General features: G+C 44.7%; 1 protein-coding gene across 1 annotated transcript in view; it reads left to right on the forward strand.

Moving 5' to 3' along the window:
- LOC124552307 (homeotic protein proboscipedia-like) overlaps positions 1 to 16014 on the forward strand; it is a 31979-nt gene that overhangs the window by 13460 nt on the left and 2505 nt on the right. Inside the window, exons 3-5 of the mRNA XM_047126581.1 lie at positions 2037 to 2195; positions 9139 to 9360; positions 9415 to 9509. Of these exons, the coding sequence (XP_046982537.1) occupies positions 2037 to 2195; positions 9139 to 9360; positions 9415 to 9509 (476 nt within the window). The remainder of the gene's footprint in view (positions 1 to 2036; positions 2196 to 9138; positions 9361 to 9414; positions 9510 to 16014) is intronic.

Here is a 16014-nt window from a genome sequence, read left to right on the forward strand (position 1 = left end):
ATCCCCCGTTTTGTGATGCTTGTGGTGTGCACATCTCTGTCCGGCACATTTTAACAGACTGCATTTTATACTGCGATGCACGGGCAGAAGCACAAGTTGATGGGGATCTGCCTTGTGTTTTAGCTAATGATGAGACGTGTGTGTCTAGGGTTTTAAAGTTTTGTGATGTGTTTGGACTCTGACCTAAACATTTTGGCTGGAGGTTTTAGTGTATTGCAAAGTGGCTGTCTCCTCCAGCCTGGGGAGTGTGGAGTATGGAGTGTGACTTTCATATCAACGCACACTCCGCTGCAGAGTAAAATTCTCATTCTGGAAACATCCCCCAGGCTGTGGCTAAGCCATATCTCCGCAATATCCTTTCTTCCAGGAGCGCTAGTTCTGCAAGGTTCGCAGGAGAGCTTGGGTAGCTCAGTTGGTAAAGCACTTGCGATACGCAAAGGTCCCGAGTTCGAGTCTCGGCCCGGCACACAGTTTTAGTCTTCCAGGAAGTTTTATATTAAGATGGTCCCGTGAGACCCACAGAAAGAATAGAGTGTAGTGTGTGGACATTAAGATGGGAATGTGGATCTCACAGGAGCGTGCAAGGGATAAGTCCCTGCAGTCGCAGTATCCTCTGTGCCCTCGGTGGCTCAGATGGATAGAGCGTCTGCCAGGTAAGCAGGTGATCCGAGGTTGGAGTCCCCGTCGGGGCACACATTTTCAGCTGTCCCCGTTGATGTATATCAATGTCTGTCGACAGCTTAGGGTCTTGATTTAATTATCATTTCAGATATTATTTCTGATGGGTACGGCTCTCCACTTGGCCTTCAGTGGTAAGATCACTGTTGTTGTTGTGGTCTTCAGTCATGATACTGGGTTGATGCAGCTCTCCATGCTACTCTATCCTGTGCAAGCTTCTTCATCTCCCAGTACCTACTGGAACCTACATCCTTCTGAATGTATTCATCTCTTGGTCTCCCTCTACGACATTTACCCTCCACGCTGCCCTCCAATGCTAAATTTGTGATCCCTTGATGTCTCAGATCATGTCCTACCAACCGATTCCATCTTCTTGTCAAGCTGCGCCACAAACTCCTCTTCTCCCCAATTCTATTCAATACCTCCTCATTAGTTATGTGATCTACCCATCTAATCTTAAGCATTTTTCTGTAGCACCACATTTCGAAAGCTTCTATTCTCTTCGTGTCCATACTATTTATCGTCCATGTTTCACTCTCATACATGGCTACACTCTATACAAATACTTTCAGAAACGACTTCCTGACACTTCAATCTATTCTCGATGTTAACAAATTTCTCTTGTTGAGAAACGCTTTCCTTGCCATTGCCAGTCTACGTTTTATATCCTCTCTACTTCGACCATCATCAGTTATTTTGCTCCCCAAATAGGAAAACTCCTTTACTACTTTGTCTCATTTCCTAATCTGATTCCCTCAGCATCACCCGACTTAATTAGATTACATTCCATTATCATCGTTTTACTTTTGTTGATGTTCATCTTATATCCTTCTTTCAAGACACTGTCCATTCCGTTCAACTGCTCTTCCAAGTGCTTTGCTGTCTCTGACAGAATTACAATGTCATCGGCGAACCTCAAAGTTTTTATTTGTTCTCCATGGATTTTAATACCTGCTCGTAAGGTCAGTATTGCTTCACGTGTTCCAATATTTCTACGGAATCCAAACTGATCTTCACCGAGGTCGGCTTCTACCAGTTTTTCCATTCGGGTAAGATCACTAGGTGCTGAGTTTGTAGCATGTTGTCCTCCATCCACACTTCAGTGGCAGAATCACCAGATGTTGGGTTTCCAGCACGCAGTTCTCCACTCCTCCAGCAGAAACACCATATTGCATTTCAGCGGCAGGGTCACCAGACATGAGGTTTGTGGCGTGCACTGCGGCAGTCGTTTGGTGTGGTCTGAGGACTCGTCCTCCGCTTCTGCAGGCGGTGCCGGCAGCTGCCAGAACTGTGACATCGCGGCACCCGGCGCGCAGCCGCCGCCCCCGACGTCCGCCTCCGGCCCCGGCGCGGCACCGCCGCCCCCCGTGACCGCCGCCTCCGGGGGCGGCACGGGCACGGCCAGCTCGGGGGCGAGCAGCGTGTCCAGCTCCATCAGCAGCGCCTTCGACAAGATGGCCACCGAGGACGACTCGCGCTCCACCGGGTCGCCACCCGGCGGGCCGCACCAGCAGCACGTACGTACCAGTCTGGTCATTCTTCTCACCCAGCAACAGTATTGCAAGATTGGGCGTCCACATAGCAGGTGGAGACAAGACACTTTGTGGTGTCACCGCCAGACACCACACTTGCTAGGTGGTAGCCTTTAAATCGGCCGCGGTTCGTTAGTATACGTCGGACCCGCGTGTCATCACTATCAGTGATTGCAGACCGACCGCCGCCACACGGCAGGTCTAGAGAGACTTCCTAGCACTCGCCCCAGTTGTACAGCCGACTTTGCTAGCAATGGTTCACTGACAAATTACGTTCTCATTTGCCGAGACGATAGTTAGCATAGCCTTCAGCTACGTCATTTGCTACGACCTAGCAAGGCGCCATTATCATTTGCTATTTATCTTGTGATGCATGTACCGTCAGACCGATGTTCACCAATTATGGATTAAAGTTAAGTATTCCAGAAGCTACGTACCTTTTTTGCTAGTCTCTATTCCTTTAACTGTTCCAAACCTCACGCCAGCCTGCGTGAGCTTAAACGCGTGCCTTTCGGCTTCCTCTCATAGTGGCTTGGCTGTCTTGCCAAGTCACAACACACTTCGCCCCACTTCTCTCCACTTCAGCCTACCCCGTGGAATCTGGAGTGCAGTGGTTCATTCATCACATAAATGCCAGACACGTCTCATAGATTACAATTCCCTAGGATTTACACTCTAAGACAAAAGTAGAAGACGCGCACGAAGGAATTGTCTGAATGGGACGTGATACGTGTTACAAACCGGACACAATAGGAAGGACCAGGCCCCTTTGCTTTTTTTCTTTTGTCACTCGTTCATTACATCAGAGAAACACACATTTTAAGACAAAGTTTTACCACATGCTATATTGCTCGCAGTAAAGTTTAACATAAGCAGTGACAAAACTTAGTTCTCCTAAGGGTTTCCGCTGGCAACAAATTTTAAGGAGGCAATATAAGGTCAATATAAATTCAGCTCAAACACGTACCTAGTGATTGAATCACTACACAGACACTTCAACAGTTTCGGCAACAAATAAATACCGTGAATTTGTACTCACAGTAACCAACTACTCAACAGCCTTGCCACTGAATAAGTAGTAGGACATTTGAAACGAATTAGCAACACCCAGCAACTATGGGAGTTAATACCAACAGTCTTTAAATGTCTTGTTCCCCATTAAATAAACAAACTTACAGTAATTAAATGAATAACGAATTAAACACACTACGCTCCACTGAAACTCTTCAGTGGAAGCCAAGCCAAAATTAAGATTCCATTAACTGACCAGCACTGAAGTCACACTAAAGCTCATCTCTGTGTTCCCAGACACACGTGGGGCAAACTTAAACAAGATAAGATTTTGAAAGGAGCACATCAGTAAAACCGGTAGTGGAGCTAACTCGTGCCACTGAAAATTAAGGTACTAGACCGGGGCACATGGTGGTATAAATGAGGTTGCCTTAGTGCTATACTGCGCTCCAAAATATTAATTCAAGTGGCCAATTCAAAATTAAGTACACATAAACCACCATTAATTAAGGAGGAGTGACACCAGGTTGTTCGAAGGGATGACAACACTTAATTGAAAAGACGAATGCCGGAAGCGGCAGTAACATCAAACACCTTCTCCGAGTTTTAACCAGGAGTCACTTCCCGCTATACAAGTAAACATTTAACCAAGCACAAGGAAGGAACCCCAAAGAGAAAATTCAAATAAAACCCCGCAAAAGATTATAAAGGGCAGGAAACCCCAACTATTTAAATTTAAAAGAATTAGATCTCCCCAAAGGCAGTGTAAACGCTAAGGCCACACTTAAGAGGCCACCAAAATTGGTTACAAAAAGTCTTATACATTTGTTCCTTTTCTTTAAAAGAAACACAAGGCTGCTAAACTTCTGCTGGACGTCCGGTATGGCTCGTGTAGGATACACCAGGCAGCAACCCAAGCTAGGCGGTCGCAAGGCACGGCGAGCAAAATCAGGAGAGCAGACAGGCAGGCAGCCAACACATATCCTCCATGCTGAACCGGCAGACCGCGTACAACCAACTCCACATATACGTGGTTGCTTCCCACCTCGTACCTCGCGGCGTCTCAGCAGGTAGCCCCAGCAAACGTCAACTGCCACTCGCCCCGCGAATGCGGAAAACAACAAGGCAAGCAAAGGTGAGAAACCTCGAAGGATCGATAATGGACATCCAAGAGACTGGTGCCCCAGTAACGAACGCCACGGCTCAGGGTGGATATACGTGCACTTGATGTACATGTACGGACAAACAAATGATTATACACTGAAGAGCCAAAGAAATTGGTACACCCTCCTAATACCGTGTAGGGCCCCCGCGAGCATGAAGAATTGCCACAACGCGACGTTGCATGGGCTCGACTAATGTCTAAAGTAGTGCTGGAGGGAACTGACATCATGCATCCTGACCGGCTGTCCATAATTCCGTAACAGGGGGTGGAGATCTCTTCACAAAAGCACTTTGCAAGTCATCCCAGATTTGCTCAATAATGTTCATGTCTGAGGAGTTCAGTGGCCAGCGGAAGTGTTTAAACTCAGAAGAGAGTTCCTGGAGCCACTCTGTAGGAATTACGAACGTGTGTGGTGTCGCATGGTCCTGCTGGAATTTCCAAGTCTGTCGGAACGCAGAATGGATGCAGGTGATGATAATAATACGTTGATTCCATACAAATGGCCACACGAGTTCAAATTATTATTGTAATAATACTCGAAATTAGAAATTTTACGTATTGTGGTTTTTGCATAGTCACTTATCGACCTTGTCCTTTTGGGGCAGAGCCCTATATGGTAAGGTCTGCGTTTTCGGTGATACAGGTTACACATTTTAAACATTCTGCGTGGTGTCTGTTTGTTCTATATCGTGTCTCCCTACAACTTTCGCGCAACGACGCTCTGAGCGTGTTTTTTAGGGAATTGACTAGTTTGAACCTGGGACCTGTTGCTGGTAAGGAGACGTCAGACCACACATGACATGTAGAGTTCAGAAGAGTTCAGTGAGACTAGCGATGATATAACCAAATACTTAATGATTTCAGCGTCAGCTCCACTGCACTCCCTGTAAAGGAATCTTAATACTAACTAAATTTAGTGGAAGGGCTTTCCTATTTTTAGTTAGCTGGTAAAATAATGTCGAAAAAGCAGTTAAGTTTACCATTGAAAATTTTATTCTACTCACAAAACATCGTTTATAAACTGCACTATTGATAAAAGGAAATGTTTTAATACAGGGTGGTAACAACCGACTGTGTTCAACAAAAATGTGAACGAATTTTCCCTGAATGGGTTTCCAAGTTCTACAATGGATCGAAGGATGACCTATGCCATATCACATCTATAATCTAGGTTTAAATTAAGTTTCACAAAATGGTCTACAGTGACCCTCAATTATCTTTAATTACTCATCGAACTTGTCGTAAATTACAGTGGCTGATGTGGCTTCTCAATAACTATATAACAGAAACATCATCGCATTTCAGATTTTTACTTCAAGTGGCAAATGTGAACACCATGAGCTTTAATTGACGATCGACACTAGTATTACGCAAAATGGGGGTGTAACAGATGAGACTTCTGCAGTTCTGAGTGAAGCTTTATGCGCTGTTATGCGGCATCGCGTGCGTTCATTACCTTCTCGGTGTTCGTCAGGGGGCGGCGGGCAGCACAGCTCCGCACACCTTGCTGTCTCGGAAGCAACTCTCTCCTAACTTCTCCTTACTACAATTTACCGAACTTAGTCTAAAAAAAACTATCTGGCTGTGTTTTCATCTGACCAATCAGGGTCTCAATGTTAACCTTAAGCTCTGCCTACAAAAATTCTGTCCATCCAATGAGAAACGTTATACTTTTCGTGGTGGGGCAATGTTTTTAAAGTTTGCAATGTAACAGACGCGAAAAGTCTCACGCCAAAACTTGCAGCTGGCGTGGTCCTTTTAGCGTTATCGTAAGATCTATACTGTTCTTCTGGAGGGCTCTATCTTTTAATATGGGCTGGGGGGTGGTCCTGATGTAACAGAGACGCGAAATAGTGTCACGCTAAAACTTGCGGGTGGTGTGGCCCTTTTTGTGTTATCGTAAGATCTATGCTGTTCTTCTTGAGGGCTCTAGCTTTTAACATGGGCTGGGGGGTGGTCCTAAAGTAACAGAGACGCGAAAAAGTCTCACGCTAAAAACTTGCGGGTGTGTGGTCGTAGCGGTTAGCTGGCGACGTGGGCGTCCGTCCCTTATCGTAGGGCCTTCTCGCTTGACACGGTTCTGCTCTCGGCTTCTGTTCTCGTTTCTCCCCTTGGAACTGCGTCTGTCTCACGGTGGGAAGGTATGACATGCATTTAGGCATTCTTGTGTTAGTCTGTGGTATTCCATTTGCTCACTCGTTACTCGTATTACTTTGGTTAATTTAATGTCACGGTTTATTCGGAGCTATGTGACATACTACTGGATTTGCTTATCATGTCAGGGTTTTCATGGAAGGTGTTGGATTTGGCTGACACCTTACAACATTGCGTTTGGTTCATGATACGACGTCTTGCAGGTAAGGTGGTGGAAACAATGGACGGCGATTTTGGTGATGACGAGTCTCATCTCGAAGTTTTCCTTTGTCCATGTTCAGTCAATCTACGTGCCTATGCTCTAAAATTCTGTAGGTGTGTCTTCTCTTTTTTCCTTAAATGTTTTCAGCAGACTTCCCAAAATGATGGTGTTGGATAAGATCGGGTTTATCCGTAGGTTCCCTCGACAGCACGTATACGAGTCTGGATCGTGTTCTTTTGCACACTCTGATACCTTTGTTTATAAAGTCGTCTTTACTATTTCTAGTGTCGTTAGATTCTTCACTGCGAGTGAGATCCGGTGATTTCTGTGCAGTACGTCAGTATTGGCGAGAGTGTGGCTCTGAATAGTGCCGTTGCTGTCTCTAGGCTAGGAATCTAGTGTGTTCTATTTTATGGGTAGTCAGTACTGCTTTATTGATTTCTCTGTTACATGTTTTATGAAACATTTTGCAGTTGTTTGTATCGTGACGACAGAGTACTTGAAGTCTGGTACGATTTTGAGTTTTCTCTCCCGTGTGAAGATCTCAGCTGATGCAGGTGTTCTTCCTCCATTTCTGAGCACTGTCGTTCCTGTTTTTCGGAGCCGTGTTCGACATACCAATCTTCCACATAGTTTATTCTTACAGTTTTGCAACGTCATTTCAGCCTATTTCAATATCGTCTGAACAAGCGTTTGAGATTACAGGCTAACCATTGCGGTATTCTTACGATTTCTTCCTCTACCAGGGATAAAAAACAGAGCACACAGAGGGTGCCTCTGAAGTAATCCATTTGACTGGGGTATTGTCTCTGATGGGTAGGTTTTCTGAGACCTTTATTTCGTTCTGTTGCAGTACTGCGCATATGATTCGTGTCCAAACATTGTCTTCACTTCGGTCTTCCTCTAGTTTGCTTTCACTACCTTCCCGTTTTTAAAGCGAAAGGCTTTAGCGAAGTCTACAACTACTACATAAAACTTCTCTCTTTTTTTAAGGGATTTCCGTACACACTTTAGAGCTTTTCGTAAGCACTTTAGTACGAGTTATGTTGCGCTCAGAGCTAATTTTCCTTTCCTGAATCCCATCTGGTTTTCGGAGAGGTGTTCATCGAATTCTTTGATTTATTCTTTCCGTTGATATTTTAGTGAATATTTTGAAACGTAAGTTTTCTGGTGCTATGCCTCTCAGTTTGCTAGGGTCTTTGGGACACCCCCCCTTCCTCCCTAATATAGCACTTTTGGTGTTCACTGTCTCCACTCTTCTAGAATGGAGGCTGTTTCTATGCGCTTGTTGTAGAGTTTTCTCCGCATTGGCGTTAGTATATGGGCTGCGTCTGTTTAAATATTCGCTATGCAACCTGTCAGCACGTGCAGCTTTTCTGTTTTGGTGTTGTTAACGGCATCTTTGACCTCTTCTATAGCTAACGGAACCCATTCCGTAGTTGTTTGGTGCAATGTCTCCTGTTTGGCCTCTCATATACCACTTGATCCTTCATTGATGAGTACGCAGTTGGTGTGACTCACACTATGTCATACTGATATATTTCCTTTTTTTTTACAAAAAAAGGGGGGAACACACCGACCTTTGATTATTTTATTGTTTATATGAGTACAACGCAGGTTTAGGGTTTTTATACCATATTCAAATAAAATATTGCCTCCGCACGAAATGTCAGGTGTAATATTACCATGGTGATTTCGTACAAAGGCAATATTTTTCTTAATTTATGTCCATCTTTGAGCCTGACGGCATGTTAAGTGTCCTGAAATATATTTTAAATATATGAAATAATATATTTGAATATGGCATAAAGTCCAAATCCTGGGTTGTACTTAAATTAACAATAAAACAGTCAAATGGCGGTGTGTTGTTTTAAAAAGATACTGTAGTTTAGCAACATTAATAACTATTTTTTTCGGCTTGTATTCTGGGGTTTAGTGCAATGTGTTGATCTCTTGTGGCTTTTTCCACCAGTTACTTCCCTCCTCCTTCCCAGAATGTTCTCGTCTTTCCTTTCAGAGGTTTCTCATAGACATATCGTTTCTCGGCAAAGTCCTGAGGAGTGTGAAATATAAAGAGCAGGCAATATTGTGAGCCTGAGAGGATTACATTAGCTTACATTGCTCGGAAAGACAAATTCACAGTTTCTGATAATCTATTCATCAATACACTCGTAAATCTAGCACCGTCATTGATAACTGCTTATCACTGTACGATTTTCTGTAGCCTTCGTGCTGTACATTGTGATGAATAGACGTGCAGATGGAGTGTTGGTCTTACTTGATGTGATGTAGGGTTTCAAAAGCAGACGTGCTGCGTCGCAGTATAACATTTTCTTTATTATTATTTTTATTAAGAAATGGTTCGACGTTTTGACGTTCGCGTCCGCACTGTGCAGGCGGCGGTGAAGCAGGAGTCGGCAGCCGCCGCGGGCAAGACGCCCCCGCCGCCCACGTCGCTGCTGGTGTCCACCAAGCGGGAGACCGTCTCCGTGCTGGACTCCGCGGCGCTCACGCCCGCCTCCACGCCCAGCCCCGGGGGCGGCGGGGGCGGAGCCGGGGGAGGGGTGCCCGGGGGTGGAGCCTACGGCCGGCCGCAGACCGGGGTGCCGCCCCCCGGCGTGCTGAGGGGCGCCGTGGCCGCCGCCGCTGCTGCCGTCGCCGCCCCCGCCTCCGCCGCTGGGGGCAGACGCGGCGCCGCCCCCGTCGCCGTGCAGCAGCCGTGCTTCAGTCCCCAGAGGCTCTACCAGGACAACAACCCTTTCCTCAGGTACGAAAAAATGCCTAGGTAAAGTAAACTGAGGTGACAGACACTAATGGCCATTTAAATTGCTACAACACGCAGATGACATGCTACAGGCGTGGAATGTAACCGACAGGAAGAAGATGCTGTGATACGCAAATAATTAGCTTTTCAGAGCATTCACACAAGGTTGGCGCCGGTGGCGACACCCACAACGTATTGACATGAGGAAAGTATCCAACCGATTTCTCATACGCAAACAGCAGTTGACCAGCGTTTCCTGGTGAAACATTGTTCTGATGCCTCGAGTAAGGAGGAGAAATGCGTACCACCACGCTTCCGACTTTGATAAAGGTCGGATTGTAGCCTATCGCGATTGCACTTAATCGTATCGAGACATTGCTGCTCGCGTTGGTCGAGATCCAATGACTGTTAACAGAATATGGAATCGGTGGGTTCAAGAGGGTAATACGGAACGCCATACTGGATCCCAACGGCCACGTATCACTAGCAGTCGAGATGATAGGCATCTTATCCGCATGGCTGTAACAGATCGTGCAGCCACGTCTCTATCCCTGAGTCAACAGATGGGGACGTTTCCAAGACAACAACTATTTGCACGAACAGTTCGACGACGTTTGCAGCAGCACGGACTATCAGCTCGGAGACCGTGGCTGCGGTTATCCTCGACGCTGCATCACAGACAAAAGCGCCTGCGATGGTGTACTCTACGACGAACCAGGGTGCACCAATGGCAAAACATTTTTTCGGATGAATCCAGGTTCTGTTTACAGCATCATGATGGTCGCATCCGTGTTTGGCGACATGGCGGTGAACGCACATTGGAAGCTTGTATTCGTCATCGCCATACTGGCGTATCACACCGCATGATGGTATGGGGTGCCATTGGTTACACGTCTCGGTCACCTCTTGTTCGCATTGACGGCACTTTGAACAGTGGACGTTACATTTCAGATGTGTTACGACCCGTGGCTCTACCCTTCATTCGATCCCTGCAAAACCCTACATTTCAGCAGGATAATGCACGACCGCATGTTGCAGGTCATGTAGGGGCCTTTCTGGATACAGAAGATGTTCGACTGCTGCCCTGGTCAGCACATTCTCCAGATCTCTCACCAATTGACAACGTCTGGTCAAAGGTGGCCGAGTAACTGGCTCGTCACAATACGCCAGTCACTGCTCTTGATGAACTGTGGTATCGTGTTGAAGCTGCATCGGCAACTGTACCTGTACACGCCATCCAAGCTCTGTTTGACTCAATGCCCAGGCGTATCAAGGCCGCTATTACGGCCGGAGGTGGTTGTTCTGGGTACTGATTTGTCAAGACCTATGCACCCAAATTGCGTGAAAATGTAATCACGTGTCAGTTGTAGTGTAATATATTTGTTTAATGAATACCAGTTTATCATCTGCATTTCTTCTTGGTATAGCAATTTTAATGGCCAGTAGTACAAAAGGGTTGTGCATTACTGGAGCTGTCACTTGTAGTCAGGTAATTCATGTGAAAAGTTTTCAGTCAGATGATGTATGTGAAAAGCTCTCTGACGAAGTTATAGCCGCACACCATGAATTAACAGACTGAACGGTAACAGTTAGCCACATAGGATATTTCATTTCCTTAATCTTTAGGGAATTCAATATTCCGCTATCCACTGTGTCAAGAGTGTGCCGAGAATACCAAAATTCCAGGCATTACCTCTCAGCGCGGACAATAGAGTGGCTGACGGCCTTCACTTAACGACCGAGAACAGCGGCGTTTGCTAGAGTAGTCAGTACTAACAGACAAGCAACACTGCGTAAAATAGCCGCGACTGGCTTTGCTATCAGCACGACATCGCTTGCAGCGCCTCGTCTGTACTCGTGACCATATCGGCTGCACCTTAGACTAGTATTCGTGTCGTGGACAGATGAGTCACGATTTCGGTTGGTAAGAGCTGATGGCAGGGGTTTGAGGGTGGCACAGACCCCAGACAGAAGCCATGGATCCAAGTTATCAAGGCACTGCGCAAGCTGGTGGTGGCCCCAAAGTGGTGTGGGCTGTCTTTACTTGAAAGGTTCAGGATCCTCTGGTCCAACTAAAGCGATCATTGTCTGGAAATATTTACGTTCGGCTACTTGGAGTTCACTTGCAGTCACTCATGGCATTCATATTCCCGAGCAACCATGCAATTTTGATGGGTGACAATGTATAATGTCACCCGGCCACAATTGTTCGCGTCTGTCTTGGAGAATGTTCTGCACAATTAAAGCGAATGGTCTGACCACTGAGGTCGCCCAACATTAATACCCTCGAACATTTATGGGACGTAACCGATAGGTCATTTCGTTCACAAAGTCCTGCACCAGTGACACTTTCGCGATTATGGAGGCAGCATATCTCAATTTTTCCGCAGGAGACTTCCAACGAGTTGTTGAGTCCATGTCCCGTCGGTTGATGCATTACGCCGGGCAAAAGGAAATTTGTCACGACATTCGGACATATCCCATGACTTTTGTCACCTCAATGTAAATAATAATCGGAATTTTAATTTCTTGGTAAGAATTTCATTTATTCGTCTACATAAGTTTCTTTCACCCGTGACTTGGCCATTTTTTATTTTTATTTTTTATTTTGAGTAATAAGTCTTCTGAATGATTCAACTACTACTTCTCTTCCACGCCCTTCGATTCTTATAATTGAAGCTTGATTTCTGTACGTTTCGATTCCTGCATGTCATCCCTACAAAAATTTCAGATTTTATAGGAATATATTCTAGTCAAAAGTTTGTTCTAAGTCTTTTTTGACACGATTCCTCTCCTATGCCAACCTCTTCATGTCAGCGTAGCACTTGCAACCTACGTCCTCAATTGTTTGCTGGAGGTATTCCAATCTCTGTCTTCCTCTAGTACCACCTAAGCTATTCACTGGTGTCTTAACAGGTGTCCTACCATCCTGTCCGTTCTCCTTGTCAATGTTTTCCACATATTCTTTTCCTCTCCGATTCTGCGCAGAACCTCCTTATTCCTTACCTTATCACCACACCTAATTTTCAACATTATTCTGTAGCACCACATCTCAAATGCTTCGATTCTCTTCTGTACCGGTTTTCCAACAGTCACAACCATACAATGCGGCGCTCCAAAAGCAAATTCTGGAAATTTCCTTCTCAGATTAAGGCCTATGTTGATACTTGCAGACTCCTATCGGCCATCACATCAGTGTTATACCCTTTAAACTAGTCCGGATTGGATATAACGCACTTATGACAGCGCTTTTTCCAAAACCTGGAATATTTCTGGAGTTTTAATCTATTCTTTTGTGATAGGATAAAAGCAATGTTCAAAATTATTCAGAGGTAAACAATGGTGTCGTTAGCGTAATTCTCATTCCTTGACATCATACGAAAGAGAGGTAAATTATCGTGGTGCAATAACTTTAAAAAAACTTCTAATATTCTTAACTTTTTCTTCTCTTTGTAGTTTTTTCAATGTTTTTCATTGCCACACCATGTTTTCAAAGATCTAGGATTGAAAATTTTTATGCATAAGCTGTAACATGAGAAGTTGCAAAGTTTTTTCGCTCGAATATTTTCGTCATTCATAATGTTGTTTTGAACAACACATCGTATTCGACGAAATATTGGATAACAATACCATGCCATAAAAATGTGTGTAAGACACTGGCATTCAACGTCAATCCATTTTGAACAAGAGCTTCCGAAAAAGCGCTAAAAAAAACTAAGAGCTCAGTGTTGTATTTCGCTATACACAAATGTTATTTAACATTGATCTACAGAAATGTAAACAAATGTATGTGTAACTAGTATTTTTGATAATTGACGTAATAATTTTTAAATGCTCATAGAAACTGTAGAAATAATAAACTTTACTTTGCGTTCTGCCTTACGGCAGGTCTTGTCATGGGGGAAGCCTCGTCAGAGAGGTCCATCGCATGAGCGTCTAGGGAAGTGGTTCCTGTGGTGGTTTCCCGTCGCCTTCCACTGGTGATGATGAAATGATAATGCGGTCAACGCAACACCCAGTCCCTGAGCAGAGAAAATCTCCGACCCAGCCGGGAACCGAACCCGGGCGCCTTGGCGTGACAAAAAAATGGTTCAAACGGCTCTGAGCACTATGGGACTCAACTGCTGAGGTCATTAGTCCCCTAGAACTTAGAACTAGTTAAACCTAACTAACCTAAGGACATCACAAACATCCATGCCCGAGGCAGGATTCGAACCTGCGACCGTAGCGGTCTCGCGGCTCCAGACTGCAGCGCCTTGGCGTGACAGTCCGCCGCGCTTACCACTCGGCTATCGGGGCACGTAGAAATAATAATACTAATAATCACTCGTGATGTTCTTCAAATTTGTAAATATACTTTCGACTCTGTCGTTTTCCGGACCAGGGTCTCTTACCTCAAAAAATGGTTCAAATGGCTCTGAGCACTATGGGACTTAACATCTGAGGTCATCAGTCCCCTAGAACTTAGAACTACTTAAACCTAACTAACATAAGAACATCACACACATCCATGGCCGAGGCAGGATTCGAACCTGCGACCGTAGCGGTCGCGCGGTTCCAGTCTGTAGCGCCTAGAACCGCTCAGCCACACCGGCCGGCCTCTTACCTCAGATTCATACATTTACCGCTCTCTATATTCTGGCTGGTTTGACACGGTACGCCACGAATTACTCTCCTGCTCCAAACTCTTCATCTCAGAGTAGCACTTGCAACCTACATCAGGATTTATTTGCTGCATGTATTCCAATTTCTGTCTTCTTCTGCAGTCTCTACCGTCTGCAACTCCCTCTAGTACTATGCAAGTTATTCCCTGATGTCTTAACAGATGTCCTACTATCCTGTACCTTCTGCTTGTCAGTGTTTTCCATGTACTCCTTTCATTGCCGACTCTACAGAGAACCTCTTCATTCCTTACCTTATCGGACCACAGCTATGCTCGCAACATACAGTTTAAGAAATTTCTTCCTCAGAATAACGCCCATGTTTGATACTTGTAGACTTCTCCTGGCCAGGAATACCTGTCCTGCCAGTGCTAATCTGCTTTTGATGTCCTCCTTGCTTTGTCCGTCATTGGTATTTTGCTGCCTAGCAAGTAAAATTGCTTAACTTCATCTAATTCGTGACCATCAATTCTGATGTTCAGTTCCTCGCTGTTCTCATTTTCTCTACTTCTCATTACTTTCATCTTTCTTCGATTTGCTCTCGGTCCATATTCCGTACTCAGCACGTTCAGCAGGTCCTGTAATTCTTCTTCACTTTCACAGAGGATAGCGATGTCATCAGCGAATCTTATCACTGATATCATTTCACCTTGAATTTTAATCAAACTCTCAAACCTTCCTTTTATTTCCTTCTTTACTTCTTCGACGTAGACACTGAACGGTAGGAGCGAAAGATTGCATCCCTGTCTTACACGGTTTTTAATTCGAGCATTTGGCTCTTGGTCTTTCACTCTTGGCTCTTGTACATATTGTGTATTATCCGTCTCTGCCTGTAGCTTGTCCCTATTTTCCTCAGAATTTCCAACATCTTGCACCATTTTACATTGCCGAACGCTTTTTCCAGGTCAACAAATCCTCAGAACGTGTCTTGATTTTTCTTTAGTCTTCCTTCTATTATTAACCGTAACGTCAGAACAGGCTCTCTGGTGCCTTACTTTTCTAAAGACAAACTGATCGTCATCTAGCGCATCCTCAATTTCCTTTTCCATTCTTCTGTATATTATTCTTGTCAGCAACTTGGATGTATGTGTTGAGCTGATTGTGCAATAATTCTCTCACTTGTCAGCTCTTGCAGTAATTTCCATTGCACTCTTTATGGTACTACCCTTGCTTTTTTAATTTCGCTGAAGGTTGTTTTGACTTTTCTGTATCCTGAGTGAGTCCTTCGGACAATCATTTCTTTTTCGACTTCTACAATTTTTCATGAAGCCATTTCGTCAGCTTCCCTGTTTTTCCTAGTTCTTTCTTTCTTCAGCTACTTGTATTTCTGTATTCCCTAATTTCCCTGAACTTTTTTGTACTTGCTGTTTCTTCTGTGACCCATGGTTTCTTAGCAGCTCCCTTCTTTATACCAATGTTTTTCTTCGCAAATTCCGTGATTACCCTTTTTACACATGTTTGTTCCTCCCCAAATGCACTGCCATCTGAGCTGTTCCTTATTGCAGTATTTATAACTTTACAGAAGCGTTTCTCTTCATTCCCTAGTACTTACGCCTCCCACGTCCTTGGCATTGATTCACTCTTACTAGTCTCTTAAACTTGAACCTACGCTTAATCAATACTAAATTGTCATCAGAGTCTATATCTTCTCCCGTGTACGCCATACAATTCTGTATCTGATTTCGGAATTTCTGTCTGACCATCATGTGATCTATCTGAAATCTTCCTGTATCTCCCGGTCTTTTCCAAGTATAGCTCCTCCTCTTATGATTCTTGAACAGAATATTCGGTAGCTGAAATTTACTTCAGAACTCAGCCGTTCTCCTCTCTCATTCGTACTACCAAGC

The sequence above is a fragment of the Schistocerca americana genome, chromosome 10 (genome assembly GCF_021461395.2).
Source record: "Schistocerca americana isolate TAMUIC-IGC-003095 chromosome 10, iqSchAmer2.1, whole genome shotgun sequence".
NCBI classification, from domain to species: Eukaryota; Metazoa; Arthropoda; class Insecta; order Orthoptera; family Acrididae; genus Schistocerca; species Schistocerca americana.